The sequence below is a fragment of the Hyla sarda genome, chromosome 3 (genome assembly GCF_029499605.1).
Source record: "Hyla sarda isolate aHylSar1 chromosome 3, aHylSar1.hap1, whole genome shotgun sequence".
NCBI classification, from domain to species: domain Eukaryota; kingdom Metazoa; phylum Chordata; class Amphibia; order Anura; family Hylidae; genus Hyla; species Hyla sarda.
This window is the reverse complement of record NC_079191.1, coordinates 348989784-349010434: the sequence shown is the minus strand read 5'-3', so window position 1 is coordinate 349010434 and position 20651 is coordinate 348989784. Positions and strand designations below refer to the sequence as shown.

At 43.2% G+C, this 20651-nt stretch overlaps 2 protein-coding genes across 3 annotated transcripts in view; one reads left to right on the top strand and one right to left on the bottom strand.

The window, feature by feature from the left end:
* HEATR1 (HEAT repeat containing 1) overlaps nt 1-16865 on the bottom strand; it is a 104184-nt gene extending 87319 nt beyond the window's left edge. Inside the window, exons 1-9 of one of the 2 annotated variants that reach the window (XM_056567531.1) lie at nt 16802-16865; nt 12138-12298; nt 10908-11124; nt 7570-7711; nt 4900-5001; nt 4666-4806; nt 2429-2640; nt 1737-1870; nt 1397-1499 (exon numbers count right to left, since the gene is read on the bottom strand). In XM_056567531.1, the coding sequence (XP_056423506.1) occupies nt 1397-1499; nt 1737-1870; nt 2429-2640; nt 4666-4806; nt 4900-5001; nt 7570-7711; nt 10908-11124; nt 12138-12279 (1193 nt within the window). In that variant the 5' untranslated portion in view covers nt 12280-12298; nt 16802-16865. The other variant, XM_056567532.1, reaches the window with a different exon arrangement.
* A 117-nt stretch (nt 16866-16982) lies between these two features.
* Nucleotides 16983-20651, top strand: part of ACTN2 (actinin alpha 2) — a 108591-nt gene continuing 104922 nt past the window's right edge. The window contains exon 1 of the mRNA XM_056567533.1: nt 16983-17174. The gene's annotated coding sequence lies outside the window, so the exon portion shown is untranslated. The remainder of the gene's footprint in view (nt 17175-20651) is intronic.

Here is a 20651-nt window from a genome sequence, read left to right as displayed (position 1 = left end):
TATCCCCGACAGTTTGCAAGGGATACAGAAATCCCTGTCAGTAACCCGCCACGTCGGTGTGCATATGTTCCCTGACAGAGTGAGAACCCTACAGAAAATAGATACGCCAGAGGCATACCTTAACTGACAATGAAAATAGTCTAAAGCAGGCCACTGTACAGGGTGACTGAAGGAATAAAGTGGCCCCCGATTACGTCCCTAGAAAAGGGACCCTGCAGATATTAAACTGATAAAAACAGATGTGACCGGCCAAGGCTGTAATAGCGCTTGGTTGCCACAAGGGGGAGCTCAAGAAGTAATGGAAAATCCAGGGCACAATACAAGTGATGGCCACAAGAGGGCGCCAAACACCACCAAATGGTCTGAATGACCAGTGGTCACACAAAGAACGCGGCCAGGACACTGTGCCGGGCTGCAAGGATGGAGTGAGCCTGGGACCAGAGACCCGCTGTCTGCAACTGTAAGTCTCCGATCAGCCTGTAAGAGTGCGGCCAGGACATTGCGCCTGGCCGCAGCAGATAGGAGCAAGTGGACTGGTGTTCCCGCACTGAGAACGCGGTCAGCCGGGTGGGACCGGAGACCCGCTGCCTGCAGCTATAGGTCTCTGTTCAGCCTATAAAGAACGCGGCCAGGACACTGCGCCTGGCCACACAAGGTTGTAAGCAGGCAGATAACGCCCCCCACTGGGGAAGCGGACAGCCGCGCGGGACTGGAGACCTGCTGCCCTAGAGACTGAAACTGGGGCAGCATCATAGAGTCTCCATCTGGTAGGAAGATAACGTGGCCAGGGCACTGGGCCTGGCCGCAATACATGTGTAGAGATGCGTGGCCCGAAGAGGGGGAAGGGAAACAAAAGGGAGATAACAACCTAACTAAACAGCCCTTACTAGAAATAATAAAAAAAGACCAGGTCTGGGGAGCTCCCAGACCTAAGTCCTGCCTCCTACTGACACTAGCTAAAACTGATTACCTCACTTCAAGTTGGCGGGTATATCCTGCCAGGGAGGAGACTACTTTTTTTCCTAGTGTCAGCGCCTCCTAGTGGCAAGAGCATATACCCATCAGTATAGGTGTCCCCCAATGAAGAGCGACTGAGAAAAATAGCCCTACTTATATAGCCTTAGTCCCCCGTAGCTCATGTTTGTCTCAAACCGGTCCCCTGGTCTTCTCTCTTCTTCTTGCTTTCAAGACGAATGTTCAGGGCAAGACCCACCGACTCAGCCACTCCCTGTAGATCTTGTCCTAAGCGCTCGTCTTGGAAGCAGGAAGAAGGGAGAAGATTGGGGTATCGGACGGAAGTGAATGGGAGACTGTGGGGGACCAGGGCTAGGTAAGTATGACATTTTTTCCGATTCCCCCTTATCCAACAGCATATTGTTTGAAAAAGCTTTCTTACCGAGCTAATAGTTTATCCAAGTCTTTCTGCAGGGGTATGTTGAAAATAATTGCTTCTAGAGTAGTTTTACACATTTCAGGGTTTATATCATCTGCACTGTGTTCTGAAGAGAAAACAAGAATAGATTTTTTTTTGTAAATAAAGAACAAATGAAATGACAAGTATAGAATGAAGAAAAATACAAAAACACCTAAATGTAAACATTTAAAAGATTGAAAAAAGTAAAACAATCTCCCCTCTTAGCTCTCCCATAAATCACTTGTCAATACAATTCCAGGGAACCGGCTGTCTTAGTTATTCCAAGCTACCAATGTAGGGATTGATATACACACATACATACCTGTAGATGAGGGAACAATGGCACGAACTAGATTTGGGAGGAGGTATTCTAACAAGGAGCTTGTGTCATAGGTGCTTGAGATTTTCTGAAGAACATCAACTAATTCGGGGACCTTACAGAGATGTAGAAACGGTCTGGAGAAAGAGTAACATGGATGTGAATACAAGCAGAACAAGGCTTCACTTTCTCAACATAGATCCAGTGTGGTCATCCTGATATTTCTTAGACAGATAGGTAATGTATTTCTGTATGAAACCTATTTTTAAACATAATGGAATATTTTAGTCATATTTGACTATTCTGCGTAGTTTATGGGGCTCTTGCTTATCCAAATGGTAGCTGATTTAAAAGGGGTATTCTGGAGAATATGCTTTAACTATTAACTATGCTCAGGGTGCAGTTAAAAAGAAGAAAAATCCTAAACTCACCCTCCTCAGTCCCCACCACATCTACTACCTACTGTGTCGGTATCTAGTTTCTGTGTCGCACAAGGACCTTCCCTCTCAGCTAATCAATGGCTGAGGTGGAACACCACTGCAGCTACTGAGTGGGAACAAACATGGAAATAAAAAGGTGCAGCAGGGGAGAGAGGAGGGTAAGTCTAGATTTTTTTCTATTTAACTGTGCCCTAAGAAAATTCTCCAGAACACACATGTAATGCTGGCGGAACCTGTATATTTCGAGGTACTCACTTTCTCCCCACGTCTTTTGACTGTTGACGCTGTAGAAGGATTATTATAGATCCCACTCCTTCCCGCATCAGAGATGGTGTTTTCGGCAGGTTCCGGCTAAGCTGTGATGCCAGGGCTTTCACCAATGTTGCTTCCATGACGGTTTTCACAGCTAGCTGGCAGACTATCATGTATGTGGCAGCTTTGTAATCTTCCAGAGAAGACTTTAACCCCTATAGAAGTAATAGTTTACATAAGCATCACTTGATGTGGATCCCCCAGTGACCCGTCCCATAATGTGATGCTCCAAGCAGCCACACTGGGTGCCTGCAAGTCGCCAACTGCACTCAGAGATCGCAATGTAGCCGTGATGACAGAGTACACTGCGCTTGTGCAGTTTACACAGACATCGCCGCTGCTCTGGGATGTCTGAGGGCACTCAGCAACCCACAGGCCCCCAGTATGGCTGCTTGGACTGGCGGATTGTCGCTGCGAGCAGGCCAGGGGTGGGGGCGAGAGGTTTCGGCAACAGCAGGAGGCACAATATGAGTCGGGTTACCGGCAGATCCGCAGTGTACAATACCCTAACACTGAGTTTACTCAGGGACACTAAAGACTATAGGGGGAATTGATCAAGGCACATTAATGAGCAAGCCTTGTTCTGCTAAAAAAAAAAATTTAACTTTACTGTGTTTTACGCTCTTGGGCGGCTCAACCGTCAAAGGGTATGCCTTTAGTATAAAAGGGGCGTGGTTTAAGTGTCGTGAGTTTTAACATGGATTTTTGATGTGCAAGTCGACTCAATAGGTGGCTTACAAACTGGACTTCATAAAAGTGCATTGAAAAAAATGAGAAAATTTACGATACATAATGATAATTTCTGAAGCTCAACATCAAAACAAAAAGCGAAACAGACCCCATTTAAAGGAGAACTCCGGAATATAAAAATTGTCACACATAGTGCCTGCAGTAAAAAAAATTAAGATGTACATACCTTCCTCCGCTCCCCCGGGGCCTTCGGTAACCGGCTCCAGCCTCCTCCGTGATCCACTTCCTGGTTGCCGGTGGTTGGATGAGTCATACTGCGCTCAGCCAATCACCAGCCGCAGTGAAGTCCCGACTCGGAAGGCGATAGGCTGAGCGGCAGTGTGACGTTTTTAGCCCCGGCAGCAGGTGCCGGTGTAGTGAAGAATTTTGTGCCCTGAAGCGTTTTCACACTGCCGCTCAGCCTATCGACGGCCAAGTCGGACTTCGCTGCGGCCGGTGATTGGCTGAGTGCAGTATGACTCATCCCACCACCGGCAACAAGGAAGTAGATCGCGGCGGAGACCGGAGACGGTTACCAGAGGCCCCGGGGGAGCAGAGGAAGGTATGTACACCTTTATTTTTTAACTGCCGGCACTATGGGTGACAATTTTTATATTCCTGAGTTCTCCTCTAAGCCTATGACCCAAAGGTGACTTTGTTCAGGTCACTTTCCAAGTGCATTTATCTTCTCACTCGGACTGAAAATCACGGTCTGTCATGATTTTCACCCGGAGTCAAAAGCCAGATATGCTGGGAAAATGACCCAAGCGTAGTCACTAACCGACTACAATCAAGCCATAGGATTAAATAGGCTCTGGGCAGCTGATTATGAGCTTTAGAAATTATATCTGTGCCACAGACACAAATTCTGGGAATGCACCCTTAGCGGTCACATGGGTTTGTGACATGCCGACCACTGGTCATTGCTACCAATAAAGACGCAAAGAAACTGATCAGGTTGATAGGATTAAAAACAGACACAGGCCTACCATGTTATCCTATATAAAATTATGGTGTCGAAGAAAGTAAAAAAAATAATAATAAAAAAAAAATAATAATACATTTTTTTTTTTTTTTTTTTAAACTTCTATGGAAAAGTTCTCATATGCCTCCTATTACAGAAAAAAAAAATCTTTGCTTAATCTCCCACTTCCAGAAATCTGACAATAGATTACACATAATCTCCCTAGAGTGCAACAGTAGTAGTCCATAGGGTTATACTAAATAACGCAATGTCCCTGCAGTATTCTGTCACAGGACCATGAGAAGACATTCTGCACACAGCCCTCCCACCATGTTTCACCTGTGCACGTGTCAATTTTGGAGGAGTGAGAATACGAAAGAGGTCACTGACTGTAAGGAAGGGCAATTTGGGGAAGAATTTGCACCTCTGGAAGAGCCTTCAGATACAGTATTGTAGAAGACACATATCACAGTCAAACTGATCATACCTTCTGTACATAGGGAAGGAGTTTGGCAACAAATGTTTGAGAGACGGTATCAACAGCCTCCAAAGCAGCCACTATTGTGGAGCAGTAAAATGAGATCAGGACTCTCAGCTTGGCCTTGCTTTCTGAGTCTTCCGAAAAAACCTAGTGATAGAAATCCAATACAAAACAACATTATTATGAATAATATGAAATTATAATTACATATAAATCTGTGTGCTGTGTATAAAGACAAACCTTTATAGATTTAGTGACCAAATTGCAAATAAACTCCATAAACCCCATATCCTTGTAACAATGGGTGATTACAGTGCTTCTGGCAAGAGGTACGCCTGGTTTCTGGGTAAAAGAAAAAATATATATATATTAGGATATAACAAATACAAACAGTGTCGTACATTAACCATAGAAAGCAATATATATTACCAAAGCAAAAGTAGGGAAACATCTGTCCCAAACTAAGCAGCACCCATATAAAAGGATAGTCAATTTGGTGGCTGAAAAACAATCTCTTTTAAAGGGGTACTCCACTGGCCAGCGATCGGAAGTAAATGTTCCTAATGCTGTTTTCGCACAGCGCAATAACAGCGTTGGGCACATTCACTTCCGATCGCTGGCCAATGGAGTACCCCTTTAAAGCTCTTTATTTGGGAATTTTCTGGCCTTTTCAGTGAGTGCTGCAAAGGGGTTATCCGAGTTTTTAAATATTAGATTGTCTGGAGTCCGACTCCTAGCACCCCATCAATACAGATGTTCAATGATGCACTCATTCTTGCAAAAAAGTGTGTACTATTGCGAGCAGGGGTGCCCTTTTCACTTGAATGGATCAATGCAGCAGTTCCTTGCACCACCTTTACCTGTACAATGATTGCACTTGGCACTTGCAAGAGTTTACAAGAGGTTACAGATGCTTCATATGAAGAATAGACATCTTTACTTAAAGGGGTTAAAAAACTTTTTTTTATAACTGGCTCCAGAAAGTTAAACAGATATGTAAATTACTTCTATTAAAAAATCTTTTTCCTTTCAGTACTTATGAGCTGCTGAAGTTGAGATGTTCTTTTCTGTCTAAGTGCTCTCTGATGACACTTGTCTCGGGAACTGTCCAGAGTAGAAGCAAATCCCCATAGCAAACCTATTCTACTCTGTGCAGTTCCCGAGACAAGCAGAGATGTCAGCAGAGAGCAAATCTGTTTAACTTTGGAGCCAGTTGATATATAAAAAAAATAAAAATAAAAAAATAGTTTTTTCCTGGAATACCCCTTTAACCCCATAAGGACCAAGCCCATTTTCCCCTTAAAAGGGGTATTCCAGGCAAAAAATTTTTTATATATATCAACTGGCTCCAGAAAGTTAAACAGATTTGTAAATTACTTCTATTAAAAAATCTTAATCCTTTCAGTACTTATGAGCTTCTGAAGTTAAGGTTGCTTTTCTGTCTAAATCCTCTCTGATGACACCAGTCTCGGGAAATGCCCAGTTTAGAAGCAAATCCCCGTAGTTTAGAAGCAAACCTCTTCTAAACTGGGCTTTTCCTGAGACAGGCGTCATCAGAGAGCACTTAAGACAGAAAAGAACAACCTTAACTTCAGAAGCTCATAAATACTGAAAGGATAAAGATTTTTTTAATAGACGTAATTTACAAATCTGTTTAACTTTCTGGAGCCAGTTGATATATATATAAAAAAAAGTTTTTGCCTGGAATACCTCTTTATGGACCAGGCCAATTTTATTTTTGCGTTGTTTTTTCCTCCTCGCCTTCTAAAATCCATAACTCTTATGTTTCCATCTACAAACCCATATAAGGGCTTGTTTTTTGCGTGACCAATTGTACTTTCTAATGAAACCTCATTTTACCATAAAATGTACAGCGAACCCAAAAAATAATTTTTTTAGGGAGGAAATTTACCGTAAATGAAAACCACAATTTTGCACCTTTTGGAGGGTTTCATTTTCACACTGTACACTTTACGGTAAAAATGACATGTGTTCTTTATTCTGTGGGTGAATACGATTAAAATGATACCCCTGGCTAGATACTTTTCTATTTTTGTACCGCTTAAAAAAAAAAATCTAAAACTTTTTGTACAAAATCAGTAATCTAAAATAGTTTTTGTCGGATGATAACGGGTCCCAATAGACCCCGTTATAGTCAATGGGGTCTGTCGGGCGACGTTATTTTCAGAGAGAATAGCAGGAGAAATAGTGCAAGCAGTATTTTTTCTCCCGCTATTCGCGATCCGAAAATAACGAGCTTCACACTGCCGGAGGCAAACGGCAATGTGAACGTAGCCTTAGTTTGTCTCAGTCACTTGGCACAGAGCGAGCTTCACACTCCCGTCTTCCATCTTATTCTAGTAATCAGTCGGGGTCTGAACACTCAGACCCCAACAAATAAAACTTTTGACATGCCTCTACAACATGTTACAAGTTTTTTTAAAGTGACAATTAAAGGTTAGTCCACACATGTCCGCCACAGATTTCACCACAAAGCCACATGTGTTTGACACTACATTGAGCATGTACGCCACTCATTTTCCTGTGCTGAAAAAGTCTGCAGTACATCCATTTGTGTAGTACTGTAATCAGGAGCTTTTAGTATGGCACATTCTTTTTAACTGTTAAAGTGCATATATAATTATATAACTATAAAGCATTACACAAAATATCTGACACGTCACAAGGACATGTAAAAAAAATTTTTATCAATAATAAGTGCCGAGACTCCCACGATCTCTATAGATGGGTGAAGCATATGGCAGCAGCATGCTTTATCTCCGGCTCGGCACTCATTGGAGAAGACGGGCTTCACTGTAGTCATTGGAGTCCGTCACCTGCATTATGAGGGATGGAGTGCCAAGCTAGGGAGTTAAGCAGAACATTTCACAACTCCATTGTAATAATTACCTGAATTGGATGCAGCCAGTTCCACCTGTGAGTGGGGTCTTCAATTTTTAGGAGCTGAATAACCCGCACAAAAACTTTAGTCTCATGATATGGCAAAACGCAGCCTATAAGACTGTCTTGATTGTAGAGATGAATATGAAACCTGGATGACACAAACATAATATTACTATACATCAAACACTGAAATAGAGCAGTTTTCTAGTACATTTATAGAGAGATGTCCTTGTCATTAGAAAACACTATTCACATGTTACAGAGAGTCTCCAGACCCCCATGGATCTGTAAACAGAGTCACAAAACCCTCACACTTAGGCTAAGTTTCTACTTGGTTTTTTTGTGGCCCAGTGATGTGAATAGAAACGCCACAGCATTTTCCTGTGTTTGGCCTTTTTTTCACCTTTGAATGGAAATTGCATTTTTGGCCCCTTTGACCTTTTTTCTAAATTTGTTGGGTACCAAAAGAAAAGAAAAAAAAAGGATGCAGTAGTGATGTGAAAAAATTTATTTAACGACATTTATATTTTTATAACATTTTCATTAATTTTTAAACAGGGACCAATTTATGTTGGCGGGCAGGGCACTAAAAATGTAGCCGACAATAATAAAAATGTAGTGTGTGTGTGTTTCACTTTTTTCCTTTATTTTTAGGTAGTACAGTTCTACTACCGCCAGCATGATACACACTGTTCCATGATGGGAGTAGTAGTTCCTGTACTAATAGACAGATCGCCCCAGGTGTCACTCCTGACACCCGATGTGATCGTCCATAATATAGCAGAGATGTGGAGCGGCTCTATACAGCGTCCCTGTTCTGTACTCCGGCCGGCCAGTGATGTGAATATAAATTCACAGCCAATCACAGCTCTCAAAGGGAATTATGAATGAGTGGCCGGCCAGAGTACAGAGCAGAGATGTGAGTGCAGGAGAAAGCCGCTCCGCATCTCAGGGATGAAGGATGATCACAGCGGGTGTCAGGAGTAATACCCGATGTGATGTCCTTAACTGCAGGTACCACTGCTCCCAACATGGAGCACGCTCTGCTCCATGCTGAGAGCTGTAGTACCTGCATTAATAGACAGATCGCAGCAGGTGTCACTTCTGACACTCGCTGTGATCCTCCTGTATAATGTATAGATGCGGGCGCTCTTCTATGGTCCCCTGCACTGACATATATATACACCTATTCATATTTCCCAAAGAGAGTTGTGATTGGCCAGATGGTTCCAGCCAATCACAGCTCTCTGCGGGAAATATGAATATATGAATATTATATATATATATATATATATATATATATATCTATATCTATATCTATATATACACAAAAAGAGGATTGCAGCAGCACACATTGGTCAAAAAAATTGAGGCTCTTAGCGCACTTTTTGATCAAAACGTGCCCCCCATCCACCACGGGGAGGTGGCCTCATATATATATATATATATATATATATATATATATATATATATATACACACACATGGCAGTGCAAGGGACCAGAGAAGACACCCGCATCTATACATTATACAGGAGGATCGCAACGGGTGTCAGAAGTGACACCCAGGGCGATCTGTCAATTAGTACAGGTACTACTACTCCCATCATGGAACAGTGTGTTCCATGCTGGGAGTAGTACTACTACCTAAGAGATGTAAAAAAAAAATTGAAAAACACACACACACACACACACTACATTTTTATTATAGTCGGCTACATTTTTAGTTCCCTGCCCGCACACATAGACTGATCCCTTTTTTAAACATTAAAATTTCGTTATAAAAAAGATTTAGTTAAATACAATTTTTTCATCACTACTGTATCTTTTTTAATATATATTTTTTTTAATGGTACCCTACAAAATTGTATTAAAAAAAGGTATCTCCATAACTTTTTTGGATCGCTTTAGTCCAAAAAAAGAATAAAAAACGCCTGCAAAAACACCAAAGTTAAAACCCACGTTGTTTTTCTTGGCATTTTTTTTACTCCCAAAAACTTCTATGGGAGAAAAACGCCACGATTTCAGGAAAAAAAAAACACCATAGGCTCAACATGCTGCGACTTTGCAAAACCACCAAGGAGCAGGAAAAAAAAAAGGGGGGGAAAAAGTGAAAAAATGTCAAAAGGATTAAAAAAACGCCAAACTGAAAAAACGCAAGGTTGAAAAAACTATTTAGCAATTTCTCATTGATTTATAGCTAACATCTGGCCATGGGGCCATTTTGGTGTTTTTTTGGGGTAAAAACGCACACAAAAAACAAGTGGAAACTTAGCCTTATGCACTTCACTCCACAGAGAGCTACAATCTCTGTCTCACTGCATGAAACAAGCTCCATTAGAAGTCTATAGAAGTAATCTCCTGCACAAAAAAACGGAACAGGCAGCGACGAGGGGAGTGACACTCTTTGCTCATTCTAGAGACCCTGACCAATCAAAACTTTTGACAAATCAAAAAATGTTCTTATGACAGGAACACATTAATGCAATTACTCAATGGGTTGGCAAAACTAAAACAATGTAATCACATAGATCATCAATTTGCTATATGGTCCAGTAAAAGTGCTAAATATCTTGAGATCCACTGCTATGGAGATCCATAGGCTATGTTAACAGGGAGTTTGCCAGGACATATTTTTGCTCAGAATTTCCTTAAAGGGGTACTCCGGTGCTTAGACATCTTATCCCCTATCCAAAGGATAGGGGATAAGATGCCTAATCGCGGGAGACCCGCCACTGGGGACCCCTGGGACCTTGCACGCAGCACCCCGTTTGTAATCAGTCCCCAGAGTGTGTTCGCTCCGGGTCTGATTACCGGCGACCACAGGGCCGACGGCGTGTGACGTCACGCCCCTGTGTGATGTCACGCTCCGCCCCTCAATGCAAGCCTACGGGAGGAGGCAAGATAGCTGTCACGCCCCCTCCCGTAGGCTTGCATTGAGGGGCGGAGCGTGACGTCACACGGGGGCGCCGGTAATCAGACCCGGAGCCAACACGCTCCGGGGAATGATTACAAACGGGGTGCTGCATGCAAGATCCCGGGGGTCCCCAGCGGCGGGACTCCCGCGATCAGGCATCTTATCCCCTATCCTTTGGATAGGGGATAAGATGTCTAAGCACCGGAGAACCCCTTTAAAGGGGTACTCTGCTGCCCAGCGTTTGGAACAAATGAGGGGGCGGGGCTATACAAGCTCCCACGCCGTCTCCAGCGTTCGGAAGAGTTTGTTGCAAACGCTGAGCAGCGGAGTACCCCTTTAATGCAGTTTCCTCTCAGTGAAAAATACATAATATGAACATAGATTAAGATGTAAAGACTGTCTGTATTAGAAGGACAATGGTTACTGTACCTGTGTATAAGCCATTCCATGCACTTCTGAGCTGGTCTTAGCATAAAGTATGGGGATAGGTGTGTAAGGAACAAGGATATGTTCTCATCCAGCTGTTGGTTCACGGCTTTGGACTGTACACTGCGCTCCAAGCTTTTAGAAGTGTCACTGAACAGAGTCTCCTCAAAGATGGCAAAGGAGGCATCAATCCCCATAAGCTCTTCAAGTCCAGTGCATCCTTTAAAATGATAGCCACAATTAGAATTATTTCTATATACTCTGGACATGGGCCCCAATGACTACGTTCAGGTCATTTTTCCAACGTATTCAGAGTTTTGTCTGGGACCGAAACGTTTCTCCGACTGAGCCAAAACTTGTATATGCTCGGGCCATTAAAATAATGAAAAACATTAGGGAAACAGTCTAATTGGAATTCCTTTTAAGCTGGGTTCATACTTTACGGAATTCCGCATCTGAATTTTGGTCCAAAATTCTGCTGCCTGAGGGTAAAATGTGGGTGAAAGTAGTGCTGGGCGATATACCGGTTCATACTGAATACTGGTGTGTTTTTTATGTACGATATGAATTTTTCCCTATACTGCAATACCGGTCGGGCCCCTCCCCCCCCCTCGAATGAATGAACCATCAGCCGCAGTGCACTGGGGAACTAATCCTATATGACCCACGGGCGCTGCTCTGCTTACCACCCCCCACCCCCCCACCGAATGAACTATTAGCCACAGTGCTGTCCCCAAATCAGGGGACTAATCATGTTACCCACAGGCACTGCTCTCCTTTTCCTCCTGTGAACCGCGGCGCTGGAAATGAATGAGTTGTGAGCCGCGGACACAGGACGGAGAACGTAAGCTGTCACCTCCCCCAGTGGGCCGCGGGCGCGGCAGAGGAACCGCCATAAGTATGAAAAATACTGTGATACACATTTTTGGTCATACCACCCAGCACTAGGTGAAAGGGTTTTTTGTTAACCCATTCACACGGCAACATTTTGTGGGCAGAATTTCTGTCCGAAAATCCAGATTTTAAAATTCTGCAAGTTCTGAACTTGCTCAATGTTCTGGAGGAACCTGTCTATGGGGACGACAATGTCAGCACGGTCCTGGCACCTACTGATTTCAGGTGGTGCTGGCTGCACTCGGAATCTCAGGGCGGAATTTTTTCAGCCTAAGATTCTCAGTGTGAACCCAGCCTTACTACAGCCGAGGCCAGAGCTTTACTTCTCCTGTTACTCACCCAGAGCATAAAATGTTTCTCTGTCAATATTTGCAGCTTCAGCTGGATCGAAGAGGAGCGACGCAACTTGGTTCCGGGCAAGCAAGCTGGGGTCATTCTGTGGCAGTGCAAGACGCTTCAGCTGGTGAGCTAAAGAAGTCATTTCTGCTGCTTATCGTGCTGTGGGGTGAAATACAAAAAAGAAACAAGATTAACTACATGAACAGCAATTAATAACAAAACACAACTTTAAAGTATGACTGTAATATTGATGTGTCAGCCAGACATGTCAAAAGTTTAGATCGCTCCAGAACTCTGCTGTGATCATGTGTATTAGCCGGCTGAAGACATAGACTGTAATGTAGTGAACGAATCGGATCTGACGGTCAGCTTAGGAGTAAAGTGCTGCTGTGACCCAGTGTAAGCTGAATGACATGTCAAAAGTTTTTAATAACCCCTTTCCACAAATTGACGTATATTAACGTCCACGGGCTCCTGCTGTATGACACGCCCTCAGCAGCTGAGCCAGTGGGTTCCGGTTGCTATCATCAACCAAGATATTACTGATCAATGCTCTCCTATGGACGAGCATTGATCAGTGTACGCAATCTTAAGATTGCATGTTATATTCCCCTATGTGGACTAAAAAAAAAAAAAGTGTAAAAATAAAAAAGTAATAAATAAGCATTAACCCCTTCCCTAATAAACGTTTAAATCACCACCCCTTCTCCCATTTTTCATATAAAAAAAGTGAATTTTTTTTTTAACTAAACATGTGTTGGATTGCTGCATGCGTAAATATTCAATCTATTAAAATAATATTAATTGAACCACACGGTTTAACCACACGCGAAAGCGTAAAAAATTCCAAAGTCCAGAAATGCTTATTTTTGGTCACTGGTCACTTCCTATACAGTGACCCCCCCCGACCTACGATCTCCCCGACATGATAGTTTCAACATGCGATGGTCTCAGAGGCCATCGCATGTTGAAGGCAGCATCAACATACGATGCTTTTGTATGTCGGGGCCATCGCATAAACGGCTATCCGGCAGCGCAGACTGCTTCAGCTGCCACCAGATAGCCTGTTTACGGTGCCCCATAAGCTCCGGTGATGGTCACTCACCTGTCCGCAGCGCTCCAGGATGTCATCTTCGGGATCCCCTGCATTGCCGTCGCTCTCCATCGTCGCCATCATGTCGCCGCGCACACCATCCTGTCATCCAATAGGAGCGGCGTACATAGTGACATAATGGCGGCGATGAGGAACGACAATCCCAGGCAACAGAGATGTTCCGGTGCGGCGGGGACACCCCGGGGACGCGGTGGCAGCGATGGACGGCGACATCCAAGGCAGCGGTGACGGCGGGGACAGACGAGTACAACTTCCTATATTTAACATTGCACGGATGCCTAAACATACGATGGTTTCAACAAACGATTGTTCATTTGGAAAGGATTACCATCGTATGTTGAGGGACCACTGTACTAGAAAAAAAATAAAAATGGTGCCGATAAAAACTTCAGATCATGGTGTAAAAATACAGAAAAATAAAGAAGTTATGAGGGTCAGAAGTGGACAATTTTTTTTAAAGTAATAAAATAACATAAAACCTATATAAGTTAGGTATCCTTGTGTACAGAACCTACAGAATAAAGAGAAGGTGTCATTTGTGCTGAAAAGTACACTGCGTAGAATCGCAAGCCCCCAAATTTACTAAATTGCTTTATTTTTTTTCAATTTTGCCCCAAATATTTTTTTATGGTTTCCCCGTAAAGTCTGTGGTGAAATGATGAAAAGTATTACAAAGTACAATCGGTGGCGCAAAAAAACACCTATGGGTCTGTAGGTGGAAAATTTAAAGTGTTATGATTTTTAGAAGGGTGAAAAAACGAAAGGTGCAAAAATGAAAAAATAGCCCAGTCCTTAAAGGGTTAATGATACTAATGCTTTAAGAGGGGTACTCCGGTGGAAAACATTTTTTTTTTTTTTAAATCAACTGGTGCCAGAAAGTTAAACAGATTTGTAAATGACTTCTATTAAAAAATCTTTACCCTTCCAATACTTTTTAGCGGCTGTATTCTTTTCTTTTTGAATTTCTTTTTTGTTTTGTCCACAGTACTTTCTGCTGACACCTGATGCCCGTATCAGGAACTGTCCAGAGCAGGAGAAAATCCCCATAGCAAACCTATGCTGCTCTGGACAGTTCCTGACGCGGACAGAAATGTCAGCAGAGAGCACTGCGGACAAGAAAAAAAAAGAAAAGAATTTCCTCTGTAGCATACAGCTGCAAAAAGTACTGGAAGGGTAAAAATTTTTTGAATAGAAGAAATTTACAAATCTGTTTAACTTTCTGACATCAGTTGATTTAAAAAAAAAAAAAAAAAAAAAAAGAAAAGTTTTCCACAGGAGTACCCCTTTAAAGGAGAACTCCAGAACATAAAAATCGTCCCCCATAGTGCCGGCAGTAAAAAAAATAAAGATGTACATACCTTCCTCCGCTCCCCCGGGGCCTCCGGTAACCGGCTCCGGTCTCCGCCGAGACCCACTTCCTGGTTGCCGGTGGTCGGATGAGTCATACTGCACTCAGCCAATCACCAGCCGCAGTGAAGTCCTGCCGGCGATAGGCTGAGCGGCAGTGTGAGGTTTTCAGCCCCGGCCGCAGGTGCTAGTGTAGTGAAGAATTTTGTGTTCTCACACTGCCACTCAGCCTATCGCCAGCCGAGTCGGACTTCGCTGCGGCTGGTGATTGGCGGAGTGCAGTATGATTCATCCCACCATCCCAATTTTTATATTCCGGAGTTCCCCTTTAACCCCTTAAGCTGGTACTTAACGCACCAGGACGTACATCTACGTCCTATACATAACCCCGAGCATCGTAGCGATGCTCGGGTCATACGCAGCAGGTCTTGGCTGCTGATAGCCAGGGACCCGCCGGTAATGCGGATGTCTGCCATTAACCCTTCAGATGTCGTGATCAATACAGATCACGGCATCTGCAACATCGCGGTCACTAAAATGGATGATCGGATCGCCCGCAGTGCTGCCGCAGACGGAGGTCCCCTCACCTGCCTCCGCTGCTTTCCACGGGTCTTCTGCTCTGGTCTGCAGATGACCGATAATACTGATCAGTGCTATGTCCTATGTATTGCACTGAACAGTATTAGCAATCGAATGACTTTTAAAGTGCAAAAATAAAAAAATAAAAAGTTAAAAATAATTGAAAAACCCCCTCCCCCAATAAAAACGTAAATTGTCCCATTTTCCCTATTTCATCCCCAAAAAGTGTAAAAAAAATAAAAGTTTTTATATACATAATTGGTAACGCCGCGTGCGTAAATATCCGAACTATTATATATAAAAAAAAAAAAAAAAAAAAAAAAAAAAAAGTTAATGATGCCGTACGGTGAACGGCGAACGTAAAAAAAAAAAAAGGCCAAAATAGCTGCTTTTTTTATAACATTTTATACCCAAAAATATTCATTAAAAAAATGTATTAAGTTTTATATAAGCAAATATGTTATCAATAAAAAGTACAGATCACGGCGCAAAAATTAGCCCTCATACCAGCGCTTATACGGAAAAATTTAAGTTATAGGTCTTCAAAATAGGGGGATTTTAAACGTACTAATTTGGTTAAAAGATTTGCGCTTTTTTTTTTTTTTTTTTAAGCACAACAGTAATAGAAAAGTGTATAATCATGGGTATCATTTTAATCGTATTGACCCAAAGAATAAAGAACACATCAATTTTAATGTAAATCGTACGGCGTGAAAACAAAACCTTCCAATATTTGCCTTTTTAATTTCCCCACACAAATAGTATTTTTTGGGTTGCGCCATACATTTTATGGTAAAGTGAGTGATGGCATTACAACGGACAACTGGTCGCGCAAAAAACAAGCCCTCATACTAGTCTGTGGATGAAAATATAAAAGAGTTACGATTTTTTTTGAAGGCGAGGAGGAAAAAACAAAAACGTAAAAATAAAATTGTCTGAGTCCTTAAGGGGTTAAGCACTGGGACCACATTGGGTTTGGGTTCCCTGGAGATAGGAGTAAAAAGTAAATCCATGACATTGCAGAGTTCTGGGGACCACATGTGACTTCTGAGCCACCAGCTGGGGACATATCTATACATCAAGACACAGAACCCCCTAAATGACAATTATTGGGCCTTGATGACCACGAAAAGTGTCAATAGGTGGATGTCCAGGTTATTCTACTTATGAGCCTGATCCGCCATCAATGGATCCAGATCCCGAAAAAAATCATAGATCATTATGGATCTAAATCAGTAATTCCCAACCAGGGTGCCTCCAGCTGTTACAAAACTACAACTTTAGACGGGCATGCTGGGAGTTGTAGTTTTGCAACAGCTGGAGGCACCCTAAACCCTGATCTAAAGTGACTAAAGTAGTATTCCAAACAGCATGCCTCCAGCTGTTGAAAAAACTACAACTCCTTCGGCTGTCCGGGCATGCTGGGAGTTGTAGTTTTGCAACAGCTGGAGGCACACTAATTGAAAAACACTGGACCAAATCTTCCCGTTCAGCTTTTCCTCACAAGTCTCCTGCAGATAATACAATGTCTTCATTACCACACTGTTTTCAGCCTTGAGCAGAAAGAGTTAATTCCTATCCCCCGTACACCGTGTACAGCCCGATAACGTATACAGTCATGTACCTCTATACGATCAGTGTATGCTCCGGGTGTCTCACAGCAGCACTCCACATGGGCGACCCCTGACCCGGAAACACTGTGAACCACTACCGCCCATTTCCGCTTTACTCTATAGCTCTGTTGACGGCAGCGCTCAGACTGTAGTTCTGCTAAACAGACACAACTCGCCGGGGGCAGCCGGGTTATTATAACAATGAGAGTATTACAAGCAGAACCCTTAACCTATGTCCTGTATGTGCGGGACACCAGCTGAGCTCTGCATACGGCAGGGGGCGCTGTCCTATTGAGATATATAGTAGAGCTGAACTCGCGTTTGCTATGTTCCAGTCAGCGGTACCCGGCCTGTAAATTTAGTTAGGCCCCTTTCACACAACAGGTATCATCCTGCCTTTTTACTGCCGTTATTTTACAATAAGGGTATGTTCATACTGAAGGTTTGGAGAGGAATTTCCCTGAGTAATTCTGCTCGCTTAGGCTGGGTTCACACCACGTTTTGTACTTACGGTTCCCGTGTACGGCTGGGAGGTTTTCCGCCGTATGCGGTTTCCCGACCATAGGCAAACGCACGTTTTTGCCTGCGGTCGGGAAACCGCATACAGCCGAAAACGAAGCCGACCGGAGGCTGCGGTTCACTCCGGTCGGCTCATAGACATACATTAAATACGGTTCCCGAATACGGCTGAGTGCGGGCGCCACGATTAAGCCCCGCCCCCTCCTCCCAACCGTATACGGGAACCGTATTTAACGAAACGTGGTGTGAACCCAGCCTTATTCCTCTCCAATTCATTCAGCAGTGAAAAACCCCATAGTATGTAATTACATTTCTGCTCCTCAGTTCACACTGAATGAACATGTTCTTCATGCGGAATCTGCGTCCTAACCCCATAGTACTCGATGTAAAAATGTTTTCAGTCCACCACACTTTCGTGCAGATTTTGCACGGTCATTTTTGAGCTGATTTTTTTTCAGCGAGAATTCCGCGCAAATATTAATCAGTGTGAACATACCCTAAGGGTGCGTTCACATTACGGAATTCCATGAGCGGGACTCCGCTAGTGTGAACTTAACATTAGTGTGAATGGGTCTCCGCAAGACCCGTTCACACTGCGGAATTTCCGCAGCAGACTGTTCTGCCGCTGAAATTGTTCTGCGCAAAGAAAGTACATGTTCATTCTTTGCGCGGATTCCTCGAGCACTGCATAGCCGTCAATGGTGACGGCTCAGTGCCCCGCGGCCCTAGTGCTGAAGTACTCTCGGCAGCCGCCGCTAGGCGGAAACTCCGCTCGCAGAGTTCAGCGAGGGGAGATTCCGCAGTGTGAATGCACCCTAAGGGTATGTTCAAACTATGTAATTCCCGCGGGATTCCGCCAACAGAATTACGTGCTGTGAACATAAACATCAGTGTGAATGGGTTTCCACGAAAAACAATTCCGCCGCTGAAATTGTTCAGCACAAAGAAAGAACATGTTCATTCTTTGCGCGGAAGTTCGCGAGCACTGCATAGCCGTCAATGGTGACAGCGCAGTGTCGCCGGAATTCTGTGAGAAGAGATTCTGTTCATAATCCGTAGTGTGAACATACCCTAATGGATGAAAAACACCGGATGCAATAACTGGTAACGGATGATAACCGATGACCATCATCCGTAATTTTTAACTGTTGTTCATCCATTATTACCAGTCACGTTTTGTTAACTACGGTTCCCGTATACAGCTGGGAGAGGGGGGCGGGGCTTAATTGCGGCGCCCGCACTCAGCCATATTCGGGAACCGTATTTAATGCATGTCTATGAGCCGACCGGTGGCTGCGGTTCACTCCGGTCGGCTCATAGACTTGCATTAAATACGGTTCCCGAATACGGCTGAGTGCGGGCGCCGCAATTAAGCCCCGCCCCCTCCTCCCAGCCGTATACGGGAACCGTAGTTAACAAAACGTGGTGTGAACCCAGCCTTACATCCGTTTTTTCTTTTTATCAGGTTTTTAACCCTTTTTTTTTTTTTTTTTGCAAAGCTGTACTGAGCATGCTCAGGACAAAAAACGGATGTTAAAAAAAGGGACAATAACGGATGTTTTTTTTTTTTAACATCCGTTTCCCATAGACTTCAGTGTTAAATGTTAACGGCCGTATTTTTCACCATTATTTTTGCCGGACCGAAAATTAGAGCATGCACCGTCTTTTGTGCCGGCCAAAATAAAGGAGATTAGTTAAATATGGACTTACCTGATTACCTGATGCAAAAGGATGGTCAAAAAATCCCATTGACATGAATGGGATTTTTCGACAGCCGTTTTCAGGACTTTTTGCCGGGAGTAATAATGGAGGTTTTTACAAGATGATACCTATAGTGTGAAAGAGGACTTACCTGGATGACAAGGGCCAACACTGGTCATGTGGTCACAGTTTACACTGTTGTACTGATATATGGCAGGGAATGGTGTCCCGACTACGAAGTAGCCATTACCAGACAGTCACCGGAAATACAAGATAGGTACAGACCAGGTTTACAAAAAAAAAAAGGATGCAGCGCCACTGCAGGTCAGATGCCAATGGTGCCCAATGGACCCCATTGACTTTAAAGGGCTCTGCCTGCTGCATATTCTGTTTAGTTTTTTTGGGAATCCCTGGGCTACACCGCAGTTTTCATAGTGAAAGGGTTTATTGGACCAAAAAACGCTTTGTGGCCCTGTGCCAGTTAAATTTTTTTATGCCAACGTCACGCAGCCGATCGTGCCCCTGCCACATTGCACTGTGCTATTGTGTTAGATTGCAGAGCACTTTATCACCTCTAATGTTAACCTATGGGGTGAAGGGGACATGAGATCATGCGTATGGGTGTGCTTCGGGTCACTACATGAATGACTGCATACTTTTACAATCAGTACGGAGCCTAGGATATAAACATGGGGGGAATTGATCAACCTTTGTGCAAATCAAGTTCTTATTATCCCCCTTTGCCTGGGCGTACGTAGTGTTACTTCCACTACATGTATCAAGGAGGTGCTGTTCTTTATAAATAGTAAATTAGATACTTTTCTTAGTGTGGTCTAGCTGGCAGGATATTTTCCAAAAATGTGAGCCACCAAAAATTAAAACCAGTGGAAGGCTAGAATTCCACTGAGGGTTTTATCTTGTGGTTTTAAATGCCAGGAAAACTGCTACTGATTTTCCCTGCATTGTGGCGTTTTTTTCTGGCGTTCTTGCCTTTGAGTGGAAATTGCATTTTTGGCCCCTTTGGCATTTTTTTTTTTTTTTCAAAATTTGTTGGGTACCAAAAAAAAAAAAAAAAAAAAAGATGCAGTAGGGGTGGAATTTAACAAAATTTTTATTTTTTATAACAAAATTTTTAAACATTTTTAAACAGGGACCAATTTATGTTGGCGGTTAGGGAACTAAAAAGGTAGCCGACAATAATAAAAATGTAGAAAGGGGCCATTTAAATGTAGAAATATTATATTTTTTTTATAATTTTTTTTGTTAATTTTATTAGTAATGTATTTTAATAATGTGTTTAATAAAGTGTGTATGTGTGTGTGTTTCCCTTTTTTTTATTTTTTTCCTTTTTTTTAGGTAGTACTACTACTCCCGGCATGGAACAGACTCCTGACACCCGATGCAATCGTCCTATCTATTGCAGAGATGCAGAGTGGCTCTATATAGCGCTTGCATCTCTGCACTATACTCACATCACTCAATCATATTTTCTGCCCAGACAGGTGATTGGCCAGATGGTGGCAGCCAATCCCCGCTCTCAGAGGGAAATATGAATGAGTGATGTGAATTTATATTCACATCACTGGCCGCAGTATAGTGCAGAGATGCAGAGGGCAGGAGAAAGCCGCTCCGCATCTCAGG